Source organism: Accipiter gentilis, chromosome 10 (assembly GCF_929443795.1).
Source record: "Accipiter gentilis chromosome 10, bAccGen1.1, whole genome shotgun sequence".
Taxonomy (NCBI): domain Eukaryota; kingdom Metazoa; phylum Chordata; class Aves; order Accipitriformes; family Accipitridae; genus Astur; species Astur gentilis.
In genome coordinates, this window is record NC_064889.1 from 36414858 (window position 1) to 36436582 (window position 21725).

Genomic DNA, 21725 nt, shown 5'->3' on the forward strand with positions numbered 1-21725 from the left:
CCCGTGCCTCCTCCTCCCCCCCCCCCGCGTGACGTCGCGCGCCCCGCCCTCCTCCGCACCGCGGCGCGAAAACCCGACTGACAGCGGCCGAAGCGAAGCGGGGAAGGGGGGGGGTTGGGGGGTGGTGTCGGGCGTGGCTCCCCCGGCACGTGACCGGGCTTGCGGTGAAGGGGCGGGCTGACCGGCTGCGGGGCCCGCGTCACGTGAGGGTAGAGAGCGGACGGCCGTTGGCAGCCGCCGGCGGGTCACGTGGGGGCGCCGTGGCTCCGCCCCCTTCCGCGCGGAGGTCCGAATCTTGTCCCGCGCGCGCTTTTCTGCCCGCCTGCCTCCCGCTCCTGTCAGGCGGCGGCGGCGGCGGCGGCGGCGGCCATCGGGCGGGCCCGCTCCATGGCGATAGGGCGAGCCTCCCCCCGCGGCTGAGGGCTCCGCTCCCCGCCAGCGTCCGGGGCATGGTGGGCAGGGTCGCCGTGGCCGCGGCGGCCGCCTCCCTCCCCGGGAAAGACGGCGACGCTCAGGTGGGGACGCGGAGGCGGGCCGGGGGGGGCCGCGCCGTGAGGGCGGAGATGAGGCGGGGGGGCTGGCGGCGGTGTTGGCGGGGCGGCCTGGGCGGACGGCGACCCTTTATCGTCGGCGCTTGACACAGAGCGTCTGGGGCGTGTGGGGGGGACGACGGGAAACGCCGCCTGGGCGCTGCGGGGCGGCTGCCGTGCCCGGTGCCCGGTGCCCGGCTCCGCGCCCTCGCTCGCAGCCCGCGGCCCAAAGCTGTCATGAAACGCCTTCTTGAAGGGGCACCTCAGCGGAGTCCCCGGTAGCTTTGGGAAAAAGTGTTCTCCGTCTCGGAGGATGCGATTTCGGAAGAGTTCGGTTTTCAATAAACTAGGAGAGTTATGAAAGTCTTTGTGAGCCGTCTTTCTCGGGGTCGTGCGAATAAATTCTCTTTTACGGTTCGGATTATGATATGAATTCTCTTGTATTCGTTTTCTCAAGTATCTTTAAAGGTATGCTTTCTTCTTAAGACATTTTAGATGTTTACGGTAGGATTGTATATCTCTAAGTGATGTAGGAATTTTCTGTTAAGCGCTCTACAAATGCTCAGGCGAACATCTCAAGGTAACCAATAGGTAGAGATCATCTGAACTGAAGAAGTAGACCTTCTTAACTCTAGTGTTACGAAATGTCTGCACAGCTGTTCCAAAGACCTTGTGGTCACTTTCCGTTTTGGCGGTCTCAAAGTTTCAGAACAGGATTTTTATTTATTTGAAATGGCTGAATCTTTATTTCAAGCTTAGATGGCTTTTGAAAACATAAAGTTGATGTGCACACAGTCTTGGTGCATTGGCGTGAGTTTTTTATCCTCTGAAAAAGTACTAGTGTCACTAATATATACTGCAGATACTGTACTTCGTTATATTACCATACTAAGTCATCTTAAGTTTTTGAAAACTGTGATTAATGTTGAACTTCTTTATAGCCATGCAAGAAACGGCGAGAGGAGGATACTTCTGTAAAAACAATCACAAGATACTTTTCACCATTAGCAAAACCAGTGGACAAAGTGTTGTCACCACCGAAACCCAACAATATATTGGATTATTTTAAAAAGACATCTGTAACTGAGAAAGCTACGTTACCAGTTGTAGCTGGAGAAAATAAAACACCATTGGATGCTGATGACAAAGACTGTAAATCACCTTTTAAACCACTCTTAAAGCGGAAGAGGAAAGGGAAGAAAGCTAATTTAAATAATAAGCTGAGAGAGATTAAAGGATCTGAGAATGAGCATGAAACAGAAATTAGTCATGATGACAGCAGAGAAACAACAGGACTGAAACAACACAGTAACAATTTTATTGCTACTTGTACTTTAGTTGACGAAAAATGTGCAAGACAATCAGCAGAAGGTGATGTGCAAAGCGAGAACTTCTCAGATGCTGTCGTCTACAGAAAAAATGCAAAGAAAGTTGGTTCTGAAATAAATGGAATAAAAAATAGGATAAGAAAATCAAGGAAAAGGAAGCACAAAGTAGATATGGATTTGTCTGAAAGTTTTTCAGCTGAAAAGGAGCTGAATGAAAAGTGTAAAAAGGAAACTGAAGATAAGAAAAAGATGGTATCTCCTACAATAGCAGAGTGTGATGCTACTATTAGTGATTCCAGTTTTGCAGTTCATACGGATGATACAACATCACAGGTAAATAATAGTATAATAACAGTGTCATTTGAGGACTTCTTGAAGAGTCAGGAAGAAGATAATGTAGATCATGTTGAAGAAGACACAAAGCCAACAATGGACAATTCTGCTACAGCAAATGAAACTGACAAAAGTGACAGTATTAGTGACCCAGAAAAGTGTGAGGAATCTCAACAGCTACCACTTAGAACAGTAACTGTCCTTGCCCAAGTTCATTCCATTCCCCCCAAATTAGCTCCATTACGTAAGGATCAAAAAGGCTCTAAGAAAATAGCTTCCATTTTTTTGAAGCAGAAGGGATGTGTAGGGGAAAAAGAAAGTAGCCCACCCCTCTTGGACAATGAACAAACTGAACAGGTTACTCAGAAAAGAAAATCTAATGTAGTTATTGAGGAAGAAGAATTGGAGTTAGCTGTACTAGAGACTGCAGGGTCAGATTCTTTGAAGCCAAAATGTACTCTGGAAGAAAGGCATCAGTTTATGAAGGCGTTTAGACAACCAACATCACATGTAATAAAAAGTGGAGTTAAAAAGGGTCCTGGAAAACAAAAGCAAGACATTGGAAAGTCTTCAAAAGAAAAAGAAAGACCTGAAGATGACATTGCTTCAAATAAAGGATTAGGAAGTGGAGTACCAGAAGATTATGTGGAGAAATATACACGTTCTGGTCCTGAAAGCAAGAGAACTAAAACCAAAAGACCTAAAAAGTTTCAGAAAAAAGGAAACAGAAGGAGGAAAGCTTCAGAAACTAAGGAAGAGAATGTCCCGAATACTAGCAATTATAATGAAGATGAGGACTCGGGAGCTAATGTCCTTACTAAGGAAAACACCTTAGATGTAAGGATTTCATCAAGTCCAAAAGTGAATGAGTTAAGGAGGAGTTTAAGGCAGAAGAAAATCAAAACATCAGAAAACGTTACACCCGAAAAAAACAGGATTAGAAATGCCTTCTCTGAAGATGAATTAAGTAGCTGTCCTTTACAGACATCTACACCAAAAGTAAGCAAACGATCCTTGAAGAAAAGTAGCGTGTATAAAGCTGAGGTGATTACCATGCCCTTTGATGGAAACAGCCCAATAAGGTAAACATTTTAGAGTATATTCTACCTTTTTGCAGTTTGATTTCTTCCAAGTATTTTAAGAGTAAGACATAATTCGATTGGAATGCATACCAAAGCTGCATGAATACTGATCATGGTGGGTAATAATACAGAAGAACCAAAGTTGACTCTATAAATGTGCTTGCACTAAAGACATTTAAAAAAACCCCAAACAACCAAAAAAAACCCCAAACAACCACCAATTAGGAGGGTTGCTACTGTTTGCAACACTGTATTTTTAAAAGCTTTTGAAAATGAGATTGAGAGTAACATTTCCCTTTATCATAAAGTAATAATTTCATAATACTTTTTTCCCTAATTAGAATGAGGTTTACACGTATCAGTGTGACTACAAAATCAAATAAAGCTGGAATGATGAAAAATGAAGAGTTTAACTCCAAAAATATAAAGGTAATCTATGTAACAGTTTATGTTTCAGTATTTGTCATTTACTATATGCTTATAATTGTGTTAATATTCAGTATTGTGTAACAGTCTAATGTAATACAGTAAGACAGTTCTCACGTGCCCTATGGAAAGATACTATTGCTGTGATTTATGATAGCATTTGAGATAGTTTCTAGTATGGTTACTGTACCTTAGATTTTAAAATATGTTTTATTAGTGTAAATCTGCTTTTCATAACATAACATAAAAATCCAATAAAATAGTGTGCTCGTATTCTGCAGGTTCTCAGGATGGGACCTAGTGTTTGGGCACAGCAGAATAGCTTGGGCTTAAGAACGTCACTGCCCATATTTCATTTGTTCTGTGGACAAATTGGAGGATCCCCTTCTAGGGCTCTCACTCCCTTTTGAAAAGTATTTATATCATCTTGGTTTGCTCCTCTTTCCCAAGCTTTCATTTTCTTTTTGATACAAGTAAAATTTTATAAAAATCATATGCTTTTATGAATGTGAAAAATTATATTAATATGTGAAATACTTACCGAATATATTGCTGTTAATTGCCAGGTATTTTGGTTCTTTTGTACTTTGTTAACAGATAAGCTCTACTTCTAAAAATATATCCAAAGCGAAACAGCTGATTGAAAAAGCAAAGGCTATACGGCATAATAGATCAAAGGTTAATGAAGACTTACCAACTCCTGTGAGGCGCTCATCTCGACAGCAAGCTCTTGCTGAAAAGAAAAAATTACAAGAAAATGAAGTAAGCCTGTATACTTGGGGGGGGGATTATTTTGATGTTTTTGTGATTCATTTAAGCAACAAAAATGTTTCTTACATCGCAAACGTTTCTTTTAAAGAATCAAATAAGGTAGGTATCTATGCAGTGGTATAGTCAATGTCAAATAGTAAAGTAACTGCCAGGCATAGCCTGGAAAGCTGATCCTAATGCAGATCTATAACATGCACTGGATGGTCACACTTTAGAAATGACTCTTTCTCTTTCCTAATGGACAGTCAAGGTATCTGTCTGTTTCAAATGTGTATATTTTAGACATTTAAATTTAAATGAGAGTAATTCTGGCTGTTGTTTATATATTGGAGATCTTATTCTATATACTTTTTCTGTGTAAACAGTAATAGAAGTATTGTATAATCTTCAAATTATATTTGCTAACTTCTAAGCTCTCTAGCAGTTTCTTCGGTTTTCTCAGTACTGATCACTAAATTGTATTGTTAATAAAGGAGGAAAAGTTGTTGTTTCCTTTCTTATTTTATTTGCTTGCTTTCTAGGAATCGGTAGTAATTTTAGATTCAAGCCTGACTAATACCACTGCTACAGTGCAGAATGTGAAGCAAAAGAATCTTCGGAGCTTAAATGATGTTTTGGGGAAAAAGTCTAGAAACTCGAAGGCTGCGAAGAACTCAAACGGTAATTGGGTTTTACTGGACATGTTTAATATTTATTACAGTTATTGACTATTATAACTATTTTATAAAACTGTCTTTGCAGTACATTCATCTTTCCTTCTGATGTTTTTATATAATATTCCAATATATACCTTTTATTTTTATGACATGAGTTAATAGTGCAGAGGTTATTTACACGTGCTGCTTTGATTTTTCTTCATTCGGGGAAAACTGTTTGTTTGAATAACAGCCAATTGTACACCATGTTTTGTTGTGTTCTAATTTAAGGTGGTTTTTTTTTAATGTTACAGAGAATAATGTCTATAATGATGAAATAACTAGAAATAAAACTATAATGAATTTTGGTAAAATACTCAGCTTTCCCTTAAGAAAAGGAGATTCCCTAATGTTATTAAATGGAACATATAAATAGTAAGCAGAGAAGTAAGGTTAGAATGCTATATCAGTGCTAATCTAATCATTATTTTTTTTTCTTCTTAAAGGAAAACTGGGATATCCACCTTCCTTCTTAGGCAGAAATGCTCAGAACTCTGCAGGTGAACCAATTGTGATTTTTGATGAAAGCAGGTCAGTTTTCAAGATTGCAGTTGCTTAAGAACCAAAATACATTTCAAGGTTACTTTAACTTTCATTTTACAAATTTAAATACACTTATCAAAATGTGATATAAATGCCCATGGTTTTTATACTGATCAATATGTTAATCTGCTTGCAAAATTTGGGGGCTTTTTTTGCCAGTTGTTTCTTCAACCACTGTTGAGCCATTTTAGACTGTTGAAAATGTAGTTGATGACTGATTAAAAAGAAATCCTAAACTGCATATAAAAATACAAAACCAAAGAGGATTATTTTTAATTCAAATCTCTAACACAGAATTTAAAATTAAATGTGAACTTTCTACATTTAAATTAATTTTAGCAGTTCTTCCAGACTGTTTTTAACTCGTGTGTAGAAGTGAATATTAAATTCTGTTGTAAGCCTTATATAGTTGGTAGTTCTAATGATTTTTTTGTTGTTGTTCATGTCTATTTTCATAAAGTCAAGATGCATCTGAAAATTCTCAAGATGATGATCAGTTCAGAGCAAAACGTGAATTCTTGATGAGTGGATTGCCAGAGTCACTGAAAAAACAGATTGCAAAGAAAGCAGCAGCAATGGAAGCATACTCTATTGCAAGTTCATGTTTTAAGACTGTTGTCCATGTACAGCAGAAGGATGACTGTAAGCTTTTGTTCAGCCATTCTGTAAATGTATATAATAATTTCTAGTAAATCTGTGCAGAAAAGAAATTTGAACAGCAGAACTTACTTTTATGACTGGAATAATTGATAGTTTCCTCTTGTTTTGTGTCACAGTAAGAAAACAAAACTTACAAGCTTCCAGTGAGATGTTTTTTGAATACACAGTTTACAAATTAAATTGATGCTAAAGTAACAGATACATTTATGGGTGGGGATGCAAAATTCTTAATATTTAGTCAAAAAAATTAGTCTTTCAAGTTTCAATTTGGAGAATAAAGATCATGTTGGACTGATTGGGGCAGAAACCTTTTCCTTCTGACAAAGGCAAAATATTTCTCAAAAGAAAAAAGAACAGCCCATTTCTTTCCACTAAGTGAAGGAATGTGCTACAATGTTCTTACGAAAAGGGAATGACAGAAAAGCAGAAGGTAGAATAGCACTTAACAGAGTTTATATTTGCAAACCAACCAATAATCAAACAAAATCCTTGGTGAGCATCTGTCCTACAGAGAGCCGGTGAGGGCAGAGATTGTTATTTAGAGCGAGCAGAGCCCAGGAGCAACTTACTGGAGAAGTGCTGTATGCAAAAATGTGCAAATTTGTTCTGCTTGTGGAGGTGGAATTAATAAAGATAAAAAGTTGATGCAGTGTAAGTTAAATAAGCTTGGCTTTGACATGATAAAGTTGTAGTTAAAAGAGTGTTTCTTCTTCTTTACTGTGGGATGGTTTTGTCTCCGGCTGTATCTCTGTTTTGTTAACAAAAGTTTCCTCTTGTTGTTTGGTTTTTTTGTGGGGGTTCTTTTGTAGGTTATCCACTGTGGAAATTGAAATCACCATCGTGTCCTCTACTAACTAAGCTAAGGAAACTGAATACTGAAGTCACTAATGTCACAAAAATCACTCTCTCACTTGGTGAATTTTCCACTGTGAATTCAAAACTAACTGGAAAATGTTCTGCGCCTGTGGTTAGTACTTTAAAATGGGGGCTTATATTACAAGAAAAATGAAAAGAAAATTGAAATTGTTTTGTTACTTGCTAGGACTTCCATTGTTTTAAAAAATGCTGTAGTTTGAATCTGTGTCGGACCTGAATTATTTTTATTTTTTTTCTTGTATGTGAATTAGCCATTCTGCATCGTAACATTAGACAGTTCTCAAGGCTTTCTATCAATCTATGGGTTTAACAAGACAGCTACCAATTTAAATTATGCAAAACTGTCATTGTTATTCTGTGTAATATTTTCAAGTAATAATTTTTTTCTGTGTGTGTTACAGCTTTCTGGCCACCGACCAGTTTTTCCTGATACATTCAGGAAAAATTTACTAGATGAGATCATGTCTTCTAATTCTCAATTTCCTGTGAGAAAATACTTCTACAAGTTTCTGAAAAAGCAAACAGAATGGTTGGGTTTTGAAAACAGTATACAAGGTTAGTAATCCACATAGAGAAAAATAAATACACACTCACACTCTCTCTGCCATAAAAAGGCAACTTGGAATTTCCAGAAATGTTTCAGTGAAGGAATACTGTTGGTGGAAATAAATTGGTCCTCACATTTTAGGTCATTTTGACCAAAATCTTCAAATATGGCTTAAACAAACGTACGGTTGTAATGGACATAGCTTGAAATTTTAAAAGGATGTAATTTTTTTTTTTCCCCTCCTCTCTTAGAAAGCAGAGATGGTACTGCAAATTCTGAGGTAAATCAGAAACATTCTGACAATTGGAAGGAAACTAAGAGGAAAAGGAAAGAAACAGAAGACCACAAATCAAAAAGAAGAAAACGAATTGAAGGTACAGAGATGGAAATAAAATCCAGAGTTTCCAGGAACCTTATTTCTCACATATCTGGAGAAAAACAAGCAGAAACAGGACAAGCAACGCATTTGGGAAAAAACAAGACCCAGAAACCAGATGTTATGACAGGAGACACTGAATATTTATCAGAGCCAAATGCACTTTCAGGTAACTGCATTTCCTGACCGACTTTAATTCTCTTTGCACTGAGGGAATGTATATATGATGTATTTCAACTTTCCACTGCGATGCAAAAATCATATCTAGTCTTAATATTCTATTAGACTTGATCAACTCTCTTGCATGAAGAACTATTTAAAAATGGGTATTTTCTTCTGTAGGTGTTGAAAAGGAAGACATGCTCTGGACAGAAAAATATCAGCCTCAAGATTCCAGTGAACTTGTGGGGAACAAGAAAGAAATTGAAAGGCTACACAGGTCAGAAGTGAGAGCGTGGATCCATTCTTAAAATAATTCAAAACATCCTGTTACTTGATTATGCTCAAAGAGGTGAAGTCAGTTATTTCACACTATGCTTGAATAAGATTTACAGGGTGTATGTTTGTGGCCTTTGTTTTGGTTTACTTCCAAAAAGTTGCAGAAACAAATTGTCAGTTGGTCTTTTCAAAAGAAAGATCTTTTGGTCATAGTTTCTTCTATGGTAATACCTCAGTAGCTTGTATGACGTAGTACAAAACAAAAACACACGTGAAATGCTACATTAGGCTGTGGGATAGAATGAAATACTTAAGTAATTAATGCTGTTACCATTTGAGTAAAAATTATTTTTGTCAGGTTATTTAAGCTTACACACTATGAATGAGAGATAGCAACTTACCAGTCCTTGTCCATACTTCCCTACAAGCATGCCTGATCGTCATCTTCATGCACTGCCTCCACTTTTGACAGTAATTCAGTGCTCAAGTCCATACAATATATTGTGCTTTTAGTTACATTTGCTGTGTGAGTTTAAGTTATTGTTGTGGCTCTTATGCAGAATTTAAAGATCCATCAAATGATAAAGCATTTTCCACAGTTTATGTGGTTCACTAATTGCCTTGGTTTTATACCAATCAGCTAATAGAACAGAGAATGAAGAAGGAATCCTTTTTTACAAAAGGATCAAACAAACTCTGAACAATTTTGTTCTTTTTTTTTTTTTTATCTGAAAGGACTTGTTACCCCTTTCAGAAACTTATCAAGTGGCTGATGTCCCCTAGTTTTATGTTCTGTTCCATCTGAATTCGGTTCACTTTATTCAGTAGTAATTTTTATTGTTCTGTTCTTTCCTTTTATAGTTGGTTAAAAGAATGGAAAAAAAGAGCTGATTGGGAAGAAAAAAGAAATCAGAAAGGGGAAAAGGAGGACAAAGAGCATCAAGGTGCTGCTAGAATTGGAAATAATATATATAGCTTCTTGTTGGTTCAAGTTGGTGTAAAAATGACATGAATTGATAATGGTTTGAACATTCCTTCCTTTTCTTTTAAATAATTCTACAGATTCTTTGGACAGCCTTGACTTTAAAGAGAATAAATCTGATGTTGAGGAAGAGACTAGTCTTTGCAATACAGTTCTGATAACTGGCCCACCAGGAGTGGGGAAAACTGCTGCAGTATATGCTTGTGCTCAGGAGCTTGGTTTTAAGGTTTGTGGAGTCCTTTCCTTGGTGCTATTTTTCTTATTTGTAACTAGTGATATGAAAGCACTTGTAATACAGGATGTCTAAATATATATTTTTTTAATATATAAATTAAATACCATTGCAGATATTTGAAGTTAATGCCTCTTGTCAGCGTAATGGTAGACAGATACTGTCTCAACTAAAAGAAGCTACTCAGTCTCATCAGGTGGACAAAAAAGGCATTAATGCACATAAGCCTTGCTTTTTTAACAGCTGTAGCAGTGCCAAGTCACCAAGTAAGTTTCCTGGTTATATCTGGGTTTTTTGTTCGGTTGGGGTTTTCGTTTTGTTTGTTTTGTTGTAGGAACTGAGTTCCCCAAACAATTTTTAGACATCAGCTGTTTAAAAAAGGTAGCAAATTTCAGCTTATCTGGCCATAATAACAAGAAATGCTCTGTTGGTTAACGCAACTACATACCAAATTAAATCATGACTTTATCAAGCTGACTGACTCTTGATTATCTTAAGTTATTTCTGTACTGGTGGAGTAAGTGCTATAGCACTTGTATAGAAAGCTGAACAGGATGCATTCCCTATAACAGGAGAAAAGTAAAACAAGGAGAAATCAGCACAGTAAACCTGTCCTGTACTAGATACAAAACTGAGATTTGCTCTAAATTTGCCTGAGAAATGTCAGTCTGAGATTACATTTCCGGCTTAAGTTTAACATAAAATATATTTTGCAGAAAAAATGTATTCTCCAAAGAAAGTTGTTTCACCAAGAAAACCTCCACTGTCACCAAAAGGAGCAGGATTAAAACGAAGCTTACCCCCTAAAACACTTGCAAACTATTTCAAAATTTCTTCCAAACGTAAAGGTAACGATGGAGGAGTAACATCTCAAGAAAAAAACAAAGGTGGGTATCACTATTTAATAATTATTTACCTCTGAAGATGGAAAAGCTATACTGTAATACTATATATGTGGAGCTGTGTGGAGAAAAGAGTAGAGCACACTTACTATGCTCTAACTGCCAGCAAGAATAATGTAATGCATCTCAGGTACACTTAACTATATAGGAAGTTGTCATTATTCTGTATTACAGGAGAGTTAACTAGGGTACAGACAATCTGAATTTCAGTAGGCTTTCCTTAGTTGTTTGGGTTTGGGTTCCCTCCCCCCCCCCCCCCCCCCCCCAAGCATTTAGGTAAGAGAAGATAAATTGAAAACTGTCTCTAGAAAAACCCCTTTATGCTGTATCAGTGCCTGTTTCAGATTGGTGTGGAATGGTCATTGTGCTAGGTGGTGTGTATATCTATCTATCTATCTCAAAATGACTGCCACAGAATTAAGAGGTCCTGTAAAGCCAATAAATGTTTGATTACTTACTGTGGATTTTAATACATAGAAGGGCACACTGATATCTTTGAGTCTCTTAACATTGGAAGGTACATTTTCAAATGTTTCATGGGATCTGGAAGCCTTAAAGACAGATTTTTAAAAAAGGAAATAATATATTTGGACAACCAGTATTTTTGCATAAACAGTAGAGGGGAATGCATGAGCAAAGTGCTGGATAGAATTAGGCCAATCGAGTCCAGTCCTTGTCATATTGCACTGTCTTGAAGGGCTTATATCTACTGCATGCCCCCAAGACATCATAGGTCACAAACAGGTTATGTGCAGAATTAATTTTACAAATAGTCAGCCCTTCACCAAACACAGTTGAATTCCCAGCAAATTTGTTGCACTTTTCTTTTAAACAAGATGCATCAGAAAAGGTTGTAGGTCACATTTCTAAGTTTTTGTGTCAGTGTAAATTTTCTTAAGCAGTTTGTACATGGAGTGGTTTTGAAACCAGTGTCTAGAATGCCTATTAAATGTTTTCAGTCCTCCCATATTTCTTGCTCAATTCTTTGCCCATCTGCAGGAAATACTCAGGATTCATGTGAAGAAAAGAAAGATGCTCAAATGAAGCCAATAAACAAAGAAGTAGAAGGAGGAGAACACAATAGAAAAAGTGCAACATCTCTCATTCTTTTTGAAGAGGTAAAATTCATGTGAAATATACTGATGTGAGCAATATGTCCTTTCATTATGTTTAAAGAATTTAACTTTTTTTTCTCTTCCTCCTTGAGACTTCTAGGTAGACTCAAATGCGAGGATTATCAGCTTCTTAAAAATTAATTCAGTGTTTACTGATTTCATCCTCATGAGTACTTCTTTAACCATGGATCACTATTTTACAAAGTTATTTTAAAAGATAAATAAATTATCATCTATCAACAGTTGTTCACTGTTGGAAAAGTTTGCAGGATTCTGCTAATTTAATTCCTTTGATTATGTCAAAAGTATTGGTTTATAATTTTACTCTACCTACATGCACTGAGACACTTTAAAAGTCGCCATTAACACCCCAGTAATTACAATATCTAAGCCCACACTAAATTCTTCTTTTCTGTAACCTCTTGCCCAAAAATGTCTTTGAGTCTTAAACTAAAAATACAAAATTGCAGCCAAGAATGTTATTTCAAGTAAATAAAGGAGGTACAGCAATGTTGCCAAATGTGGGTTGATCCTACAGATCACTGGTGCAATTCTATTAAAAAGAAAAAACAAACGTCAAAACCCATCTGGACGTGGTCCTGACCAACCTGCTCTGTGTGACCCAGTTTGAGCAGGGAGGTTGGACAAGGTGACGTCCAGAGGTCCCTTCCAACCTCAACCAGTCTGTGATTTTGTAAGCTTCAGCATGGAAGATGGTGATCAAAGTGTCGTGTGCTAACAAGTGAACTTTACCTGAAGCATGCATACTGTCATTGCCCATGCACGTTCAAGAAATCTGTATTAATGTTAAGTCTTACTTGGTCGTTATCAGTGTGACTGCATTCACAGCCTGTAGCTATTGTTAAAGCTATTGATATTTTGCACTTCATTTGTCTTCTATAGGTAGATATAATATTTGATGAAGATGCAGGATTTCTAAGTGCAGTAAAGACATTCATGGCAACTGCAAAAAGACCTGTAATTCTTACTACCAATGGTAAGTAGTGTTTGTTATGGAAATTAGGCTTTACAGACAGAAGAGCCTCTTTCAATAAGATGGCTTAAATGGTGATGGTTGAATACAGCTCCTAAATGTAAAATTAAATGTGTGGAGACTATGAAGTGAGTATTTTAGTATTTGAATAAAGATACTGGCTGCTTTAATGGGTAAAGAAAATAATTAGTTTTGAACATAATGTCGTGACAGTTTGCTGATATCTCTTTATATAGATCCAACATTCAGCTTAATGTTTGATGGCTATTTTGAAGAGATCAATTTTAGAACCCCTTCCTTGGTAAGTCTGTGTTTAGAAATGCAGATATGTCCGAAGCAAGTAATTGTCAGATAATTTAAGTTTGAAATTTAAATGTTGGTGTAGATTTATATTTATCTGATGTAATATATCTGTTTCATCAGAAGACTGGTTTTTGGAGTTTTATGCAAGGATGTGTAGGATGTATTTATCTTTATATGTAGAATTTTTATTACTAGCCTGGAAGATGTATTTTCTGAACCATTTAGTATATGAGAGAATTACAATAAGAACATCACTTCATAACTTAATTTAGTTTTTAGGATGTAGTAAATAACTTCATAAATGATATATCTAATAGCTTTGATCTGAAGGCTGACTATGCCTGTAGTGGTTCATTCATTAAAAAGTATAGGAACTACTCTACAAATATTATGCATTATTCCTTTAATGTAAGCACTAGTATTCTGTATAGCAAATAGTTTTATTTGTAGCTATGTGTTATATGAAAAACCTAAATAAATGAGAAACAGAAGGAACCAACTCAAGAATGGGAATTTTTTTTTATGCGAAATTGAAAATCTTTTGGGCTACCAGACAGTTGCAGAGTTGAAAGAAATAAAAAAAAAAACCCCAACCTTTAAAATTAATATAGTTCACTAAGACCTGCTCACTGGTGATGAGAAACAAGGTGTATGTGGTTTCAGGAACGTAAGCAGAATATGTGTGTGTTGTTTGTTTTTAATTAGTTGATTTTCTAAATTTAACTTAATTCTTTGATGTGGGCTGTTTGGATTTGGTACGCTATTCTGCTTTTCTACAGAGGTGTTAACATAGCTGTAATCTAATAAACTAGATTAAAAGGAAAAACTTATTGCAAGCATAAATAGAATAATTTCTGTGTGACATATTGAGTCTGAGTGGTAAGAGCTGTTTTCAGTGGTCTTTGTCTAACTTTTGTTTAGATAAATGCTGCTAGCTATCTTCAAGTGCTGTGTTTGGCTGAGAATCTACGAACAGATGTAAAAGACTTAGCTGCTCTGCTAACTACAAATAACTGTGATATCAGACAAAGTGTTCTGTACTTACAATTTTGGATTAGAAGTGGAGGTGGATGCTTGAAAGACAAATGTTTGGCACATTATGGTAGGTTGATTTAATTTTGTTTTTAAAAAAATTCTCTATCTTAACATGTATTTGATTAAATCAAACCATCCTTAGACACGTATGAATAGATGGTAACTTTCTGTAAGACTCCTAAACATTTGGGTAGGGTTTTGGGGTTTTTTTCTGGCTACTTCAAAGCCTTGTATATATACATAGGGAACTAAAAGTTTGATTTTTATTGCACCTGTTTATTACCTGCCATTATGGGATGTAATTATCTCCCTTTCCTCTTCTGAGTAGCAATATTGGGCAGAGCAGGGAGCCAGCAGTAGTTTCCCTTCAACTCGGAGTTTGCAGTTCTTTATCCATTTAGCTGAGTTGTAGGTAATTCACCTAGAAGAAGCAGAACTGAAAAAGGAGATAAATTGGACAGCTAGCAAGCAGGCAGCAAGGGTAAGAACTTGGTCCCAAAGGATACAGGAAGAGTATCCTCAACAGGTGTGGGTGTGTGAGCAAGCGACAGAGACTAGCAGGGCATGAAAGGAAGAACAGACTATTTCAAATGATTACATGCAGAGACAGGAGGGCGGGCAGATGGCTAACACTCAAAGAAATGAAATGGGGATGATGAATGGGCATGGGGATGACTTATTTCAGTTATTATATTCCTTCAGAACTGCAGTGGAGCAGTATCCTTTATAAAAGGAATTGAGGTAAAGAGGGGAAAAATCAATTTCATGATGCAATTGTTTCTTTTCAAGTAAAGCATGTTATCTTTGTGCAGGAGGAGATGAGACAAATAAAGCAGATCACGTAATTAATTCTGAAAAGTCTACTGATTCCAAGACTGATTTTTGTCAAGTTGATGCATGTCTTCAGGAGCTTCCAAAATGTGATACAGGCTGTGTAGAGACATTGCTTGGCCTTAAGAATATCCTGTTGCCTTCAGAAGATTTGTTTACATTTCTTAAGGTATTTTTGTAGTTGACTAGCTAATACTTTGAATGATTGCTAGATAATTGAGTGTAATAGTCACTATAAATAGCATCTTCTTAGAAGCAAATCTCTTTGAAAAGGTTTGTTGTAGAAATTAGGGGGTTCTGTCGTTATTAAGCAAAATCTGAACTGGGGCAGTCTCCTGCAAGCCAAACAGTCCCTTGCCTCATAAACACAAAGCCAGGAGTATGCAATTTTCTGTAATTATTTTTTTAAAAATAAAAATGGTTTTTAATGTATTAATAAATTTTTCATTATTATTATTTTACAGCACAAAATCACAACCACAGAGAAATGGAATAAATTGATGCAGCTTCTCACAGAATTCCAGATGAAGAAAGTGGATTTTATATACAGTAATCTTGAACTTATTCTTCCCTTACCAGTGCAAGTTCTTTCAGACCTTGGCTCTGAAGCCTCTAACTCTATACTTGAAAGGACTACCATAGTTTCTTCGAAAAACAGATCTACTAACAGTTACTGCTCTGGAAAAAGTAGCTCTGGAAAAAGTAGCTCTGGAAGAAGTAGCTCTGGAAAAAGGTCTAAAAAGACAAAGAATCAGAAAAGGCTTGATACATTGGATGATAGTGACTTATTTGATACTGGACTCAACTATTCAGCTGAATTCATAACTATGCCATCGGATAGTCCTACGTCACGTGCTGAAGTGAATAAAGAGGAATCAAAATTGTTGATGAATAAAGAAGAAAAAGAAATTAAAACTAAAACCTCAGCAAAGGAGAAAAGGTCTGCTCTTGTTTCTCAGTGTCTGAATTCACTGACTGAGTTTGTGGAGAACATGTCTTTCTTGGATTGCTGTGTAAACACTAACACCAAGGAACCCCTGGAGTTTTCTAAAGATGAAGGATTTAATTGGACAAATGGCAAAATCAAAAATGGTCTTTGTGATGAATTCAGTATAGAAAATACTGATTGGTGGAGTTCCCAGAGCTGTAGTGAAATAAAGGCAGCTATTGAAGCACTCAGTTTTAACAAATGTTTTGTTAATATTTCACAAAACTTGGAATCTTCTTTAAATACCAGTAAAACACCTGAAAGTGATCAGCTGGAGGGACTTACTTTGCATATTTCAAACACAAGAAATTATGTATCCTTTAATCAGTCAGCTGATTCAAGGTAAGACTTGCTAATATTTCTGGAATGTAATGCAGTTTTTTGTCAAAAGAAGAATTTCACAGGGTGTAGGACTGTTTCAGATACTATGAATACACAATCATACCAATATCAGTGACATCAGTATGTCTCAAAATGCTGGAATACGTTGTTCACTTTGCTTATATAAGCTTAAATTAACTGCTTGGCAATCTGCAAAAGTGTTTGAATAGCCTGACTATAATGTTGTTCAGGAATGGTAGCCTTAATCTAGTCTATTTACTTTAAAAATGAACAGACAAATTCCACCACCCCCACCAAAAGAATAACAAAAACCTAATCAAGAGAGACAGATGGACTGAAATGGATTCTGCAAGTACTAGACATGCAAATTTTTCATCCAGTGCCTGGTTGTATTGAGCCTGTTTTAAATGCATAGGTGTTGGTTGATGAAGACCTAACAAAATTCAGAGCAAAGTTCTTGCAATTTTTTTGTAGTAACTTATGCTAGTGAAGAATAACCTTAATATATTATAAAAGATCAAAGAATACATTGCTGCTAGCAAGTGTGGATATGGAAGATTGTTTTTAAACATAAATAAGTCATCACACCTGAAATGGGCATAATAGGTGAATGAAACCTAAGCAAGTGTCTGAATAGGTAAATGGGTTAGACTCTTATTTCTGTAAGTCAGTACCCAGAGGAGCAATGTCAAAATGGATCTAACCATCTAACCTGTGACCAAGTTTGGCCAATATATCATGAGTTATATGTTGGCTCTGATATTTACATTCTGGCAAATACCAATCACATGACGCTTTTTATTTTTGAAGACCACAGATGCTTTTGGTTACGTTATCTGATGGATGTACTAAACCTCACATACAAAACTAGATTGTGAAGACCTCCCCAGGTTAGACTCCATAGTTAAGCTAAGAGCATTGGCCAAACAAACTACGGTCCCTCATGTTTTGGTCTGAGTGCAGCTGTGGGGTGCTGTGTAGGCAACACACAATCAGAAGTTGCAGGCATCTAATCCATTGGGACACAGTTTTGGACATAAGTATGTTTAAAAGATTTTTAAACCAGTGGATTTGATCATAAAGGAACAAAATAGGGACTGCACATTCTTGAACAAGAAACAATAAAGTTTCATTCTCCATTTTAGCATTCACAAAAAAGCACAGAAGAGGCTGGCAGCCATCAGAACTGTATTTTCCAGAAGTCCTTTAAACCTGGGTAATAAGCAAGCCAGCATACTTGAATACCTCCCCACTCTTCGCAGTATCTGTAGGTCTGAGAAGCTTAAAGAGCAAGGGAAGACTAAAAGAAGGTATGTTTTGGTTTTCTTAAATCTTGCTACATTTCAATATACAAGGTAGTTACAAACTTTAATAAAATACTTTGTCAAATAATTCTAGACAAAGGTGAACGTTTGCCTCTCCAAATAATAAAAGTGTTACCTCTTATTTGGAAATAACTTTGTCCCCTTATAGTCACTTCTACTTTTCTTTTTATAGGTTCTTGCATTATCTTGAAGGGATTCATCTTGAAATACCCAGACAAATGATAAATGGTCTGTCTTTGGACTTCCCTTAAAATTGCTAACACCAGAAATACTTTGTGCCTGATGGTGGTATTCTCACCATAGTTTGATTTTTTTTTTTTTTATTATTTTTTTTTTAATTCTTTTTTTAACCACATTATTTTATTGTATATTCAGAGCCATTTGTATATTAAATTTCTATAAGTATTTAAAATAATGTATATATCTATTGTCATGATACTGCTCTCCACAACTGAAATGTGGGTGGGTTTGGTGCTTGTCCAATAAGTGCATTTATAATATTAAATGCACAGACTAATCAATGGGGACTACTTCATACTATCTTTCTCTGTAATTTGTGTATCACATAGCAAGAAGTCTTTTTGTAATGACCAACTGTCACAACTTCCACAGCAAAGATGCTTTTTTCTGAGGAGACACTTTTCTTAAAATAAGCTTGTTTCTTTCTGAAGTTCCAGTTAAGTGTTGAATAACTCGGGGTTGGAGGGGGCAGGGAGAGAATGGACAAGTCTTCTAAAGTGTAAATGACTATGAACAACTCTTCACAATAATGATTGGGTAACAAAGTCTTTATAAAGCACTATGCCTCAATGTACATATATTTGTATACAGTCATTTCATTTCATTATTTACAGCTGTCAAATCTGCATGTTAATCTCCTAAAAAGGTAGAGAAATGATTACTGTAGCTCAAAATGGTCTCAGAGATTAGGCAAGATTTTGTAAATAATAATTATTCCAGTGTTACTTCAGTTTCAGTAATATTTAACTACTTCTAGTCTTGTATATTGTGTTCTATTTTTATACTTCATTTTGTATTTGACAAGACTTCAGCCTGATTATTTGTGATTGAATCTGGTTTTATATGACAATAAATTTGTAAGACTTTGCTACAATTCTGAATATTTCTGTTGTATGAAAAGTAAGACTCCTAAAACTTAATGTTTTCAGTCCATAAAGATGATGTTTAAGGGTTTTCTAACTGGAAATATTTCAACCATGTACTCTTCCACCTTTTATATTGCAGTTGGACTGTTTTTCTTCCTCAAACTGAGTCAGATTGGTGCCATGCAGTGGTATTCCACTTACCTCAATGTCTGTAATAATGAGGAAGGCCATTTTCTAGTACAGTCTGTTCTCATCTTATATTTTTCATGTCTAAAAGATGTTCAGGAATGAGAAATATTTATGAAAACAGTAAATTATTTTAAGCTTCCGCATTGTAGATAATAATCTTTATAGCTTACTCTTTCTGTAGCCCAGAATTATCAAATAAGAATGAAATAAAGCGGTGGCTGTTAAAATCTTAATGGGTTCTATTGTATCAATGGTCTAAGCAACTCCTGTATATTTTTGTAAAAATAAATACATAAAAATTTAAAACTTTTAAAAATAAAAAAGTAAAAGTATATCTGTTCACTGCTTTATAAAGGCAATCTCAATCTAACTAGGTTACAGTGGGGACCTACATAAATTGGAAACAGGCCCTATAAAGTATTATTATTTTAGGAAATTCATGGGTAATTTAAAAGACATGAAGTAGAAAGCAATGGGAGACAACTTAACTTCCCTTTGAAGTCAACTCTTTGGTTCTAATAACTGCCTTAAGAATTATTTTTTTTTTTTATAGAAACTCCAGGCGATGGTGTCCAAAAGGAGTCCAAAATGTCAGGTGGAATTCAAGTATTTCATTTCTTGATACTTGTGTGCAATTAACCACATAAAAACAACTCAAGCTAGTTTCAATGAAAGTTAGTCTATCTACCTGTGATGATTTATTTGAACTCTGATAAACTAGCAATGTTGCATTTTATGTAGCAAGTATAAACATCTCTTTTATGCTAGAAGAAAGCAAGTTTCCATGAGGGATCAGCTGGTCTTGAGAAAGAGATCTGGGGCTGGTTTTGATTAACTCGGCTTAAATGGAAATGCTTCACAAGATCCATTCCAGTACTGCAGAAGTCGCCTACCTTTGATTCAGAATGTTTTCCTGCAATAGTTTGGGCCTTGCTTGGTACTTTATACTGCCCATCAAGCTAGTTTGTGTGCCTTATGTAGTAGGGCACTCACCATTGCTTCCACAGTGTGAAAGTATTACGTAAGAAAAAACAAGCTTCTCTTTGGAGCAGTTTCTTCCAAAATGTAAAAATCAGCTTCAGGTACCCTGGGGATGACTGAAGATACCTGGAAAGGAAAAAAGACAAAACTCATGCTGCAATCTACCTAAACAAAAGAATTCAGTGAAACCAGAAGTAGAAAAAAACCCTCAAGTTTCACAGTGACTCTACATCCTATTTAAGCAGTAGTTATTACTAGGTGTACACTAATTTAAAACCAAAAAACAAGAAACATGATACTCTTGTTGAAATCTTAGCCAAGTTTCAAGCTTTTCTTTCTTTTTACTGTCATTCCAATATTGTTTTCTAGAATGTAAATGAAAGTGACATTATTCTACGATCCCACGAGTAATATAGAAAAAAGCAGTTAAGCTTTAGGTATGTTGTTGCAAGCATATGCTGTATTAATACTAATGCAGAGTAGAAGCAGGAGGATGGAAGGATCTCTTTACAAGCAAGACTATCTCAGGCTTTGTAAAAGCCTTGAAACAGGGCAAGATGTATCTTGACATGAGGGCTGGGAAGGACGTGTCCCTTGCAAGTTGCAGAAAGGCACTGAAGCTCAACCATCTGAGTATGACATGAAGAAAAAAATCATGGGGCTACTGACCAATCCCAGGTTTTTTGGGTGGTGCGTTTATATGTTGTCTTGAATATCAATTTTGCAAATGTACAGATTCTCTTTTTTTATTTTACAGGATTTGTAATGACAACAGGGTAAGTGCTGAAAAGAGATTTTATGTAGATAGTTGAACAACTCAACTTTTCAGATATTCTGCTGTTTATTTCATGACTTCACAATATTAAAAAATAAAATAAAAGGTACAACGCTATTTAGTGCCTAAAAAGATGGAAAAAATGTGTCAGTACTTTCAACTGATAATACATCTCTAGTATAGTATTTCATCATCTGTAAAGTATCTACGGTGTTTTTACAAGATTATACATGAACTTTACTGAAGAAGAATCGCCTGTAGTAGTCCACTATAGTAATGCAAGTTAACTATGCAAATTAAGTTTAACCTGAAACTCGTAAAATGGAAAATACTTGAATACTCTTAATCTATCTGATTTCATTAACGTTCTTGAAAATCTTTACCTCATCTTAAATTTTTCTCTTTCGTCTTTTTCTTTTCTTAGATAAACTGAATATGAAGTCATGGACCTTTTGGCATTGGCTTTCTCCTGAAAGAGGGACGTTTTCATTAGGACTTGCAGATCCTGAAGTGCTCCATTTTCCCTCTGATGAACTATGCTGACAGGCTTTTTTCTTGTGCCACTTTGGTGTCGCACAGCTCCTTCTCCGATACCGTGTTGAGCGCTTGCAGGGTGGCAGAGCTCTGCTGAGGAGAGCGTTAACTCGCCTGCTCTCTGCGATACCAATGCTTTGATCGACGTCTGGTGAACAGAGACCGTTCCGGTACGTAGCAGGCTTTCTTATTATTATTATTTTAGAGACGAACCTGAGGTGGAGTTGAGGCAAACCTGTTAGGTGCGTGGATGAGCCCTCCTCCTGCAAGCAGGACCTTTAGCAATGACTTTCCAGAGCAGAAACTCCCAACCCCTACCCTCGCCTTGACTCAGCGCTGGGCAAAGAAATCGCCTCGTACCGGCCGCTGCCGACTCGCCTCACTCGCACTATCGCGGAGAGGGACGGGCGGGCTCTCACCGGGCTGGCCCCGCCCGGCGCCGCCGCGGACCTTGCCGCGGGGCCGGGGCCGCCCCGCCGGGAGAGC

At 36.8% G+C, this 21725-nt stretch overlaps 1 protein-coding gene and 1 long non-coding RNA gene across 3 annotated transcripts; one reads left to right on the forward strand and one right to left on the reverse strand.

The window, feature by feature from the left end:
• Window positions 1-272: 272 nt before the first annotated feature.
• Window positions 273-18688, forward strand: ATAD5 (ATPase family AAA domain containing 5). Its single transcript, XM_049812753.1, has 23 exons — window positions 273-515; window positions 1472-3273; window positions 3615-3702; window positions 4297-4461; window positions 4992-5130; window positions 5612-5696; window positions 6169-6350; window positions 7178-7335; window positions 7646-7799; window positions 8043-8336; window positions 8510-8606; window positions 9467-9549; window positions 9668-9813; window positions 9935-10085; window positions 10536-10706; window positions 11721-11839; window positions 12740-12833; window positions 13067-13131; window positions 14055-14235; window positions 14981-15168; window positions 15464-16329; window positions 17475-17639; window positions 17827-18688. The coding sequence occupies exons 1-23, from the start codon at window positions 450-452 to the stop codon at window positions 17903-17905; spliced, it is 5538 nt and encodes a 1845-aa protein (XP_049668710.1). The 5' UTR covers window positions 273-449; the 3' UTR covers window positions 17906-18688.
• LOC126043854 (uncharacterized) lies at window positions 4392-21688 on the reverse strand. 2 transcript variants are annotated; one of them, XR_007507530.1, is made up of 5 exons: window positions 21089-21688; window positions 19943-20056; window positions 18962-19030; window positions 14452-14604; window positions 4392-4432 (listed from the first exon to the last, which is right to left on the reverse strand). It is a non-coding gene; the product is annotated as an uncharacterized LOC126043854 (long non-coding RNA). The 2 variants fall into 2 exon arrangements; XR_007507529.1 differs by lacking the exons at window positions 4392-4432; window positions 14452-14604 and having other exon boundaries at window positions 18946-19030.
• Window positions 21689-21725: the final 37 nt, after the last annotated feature.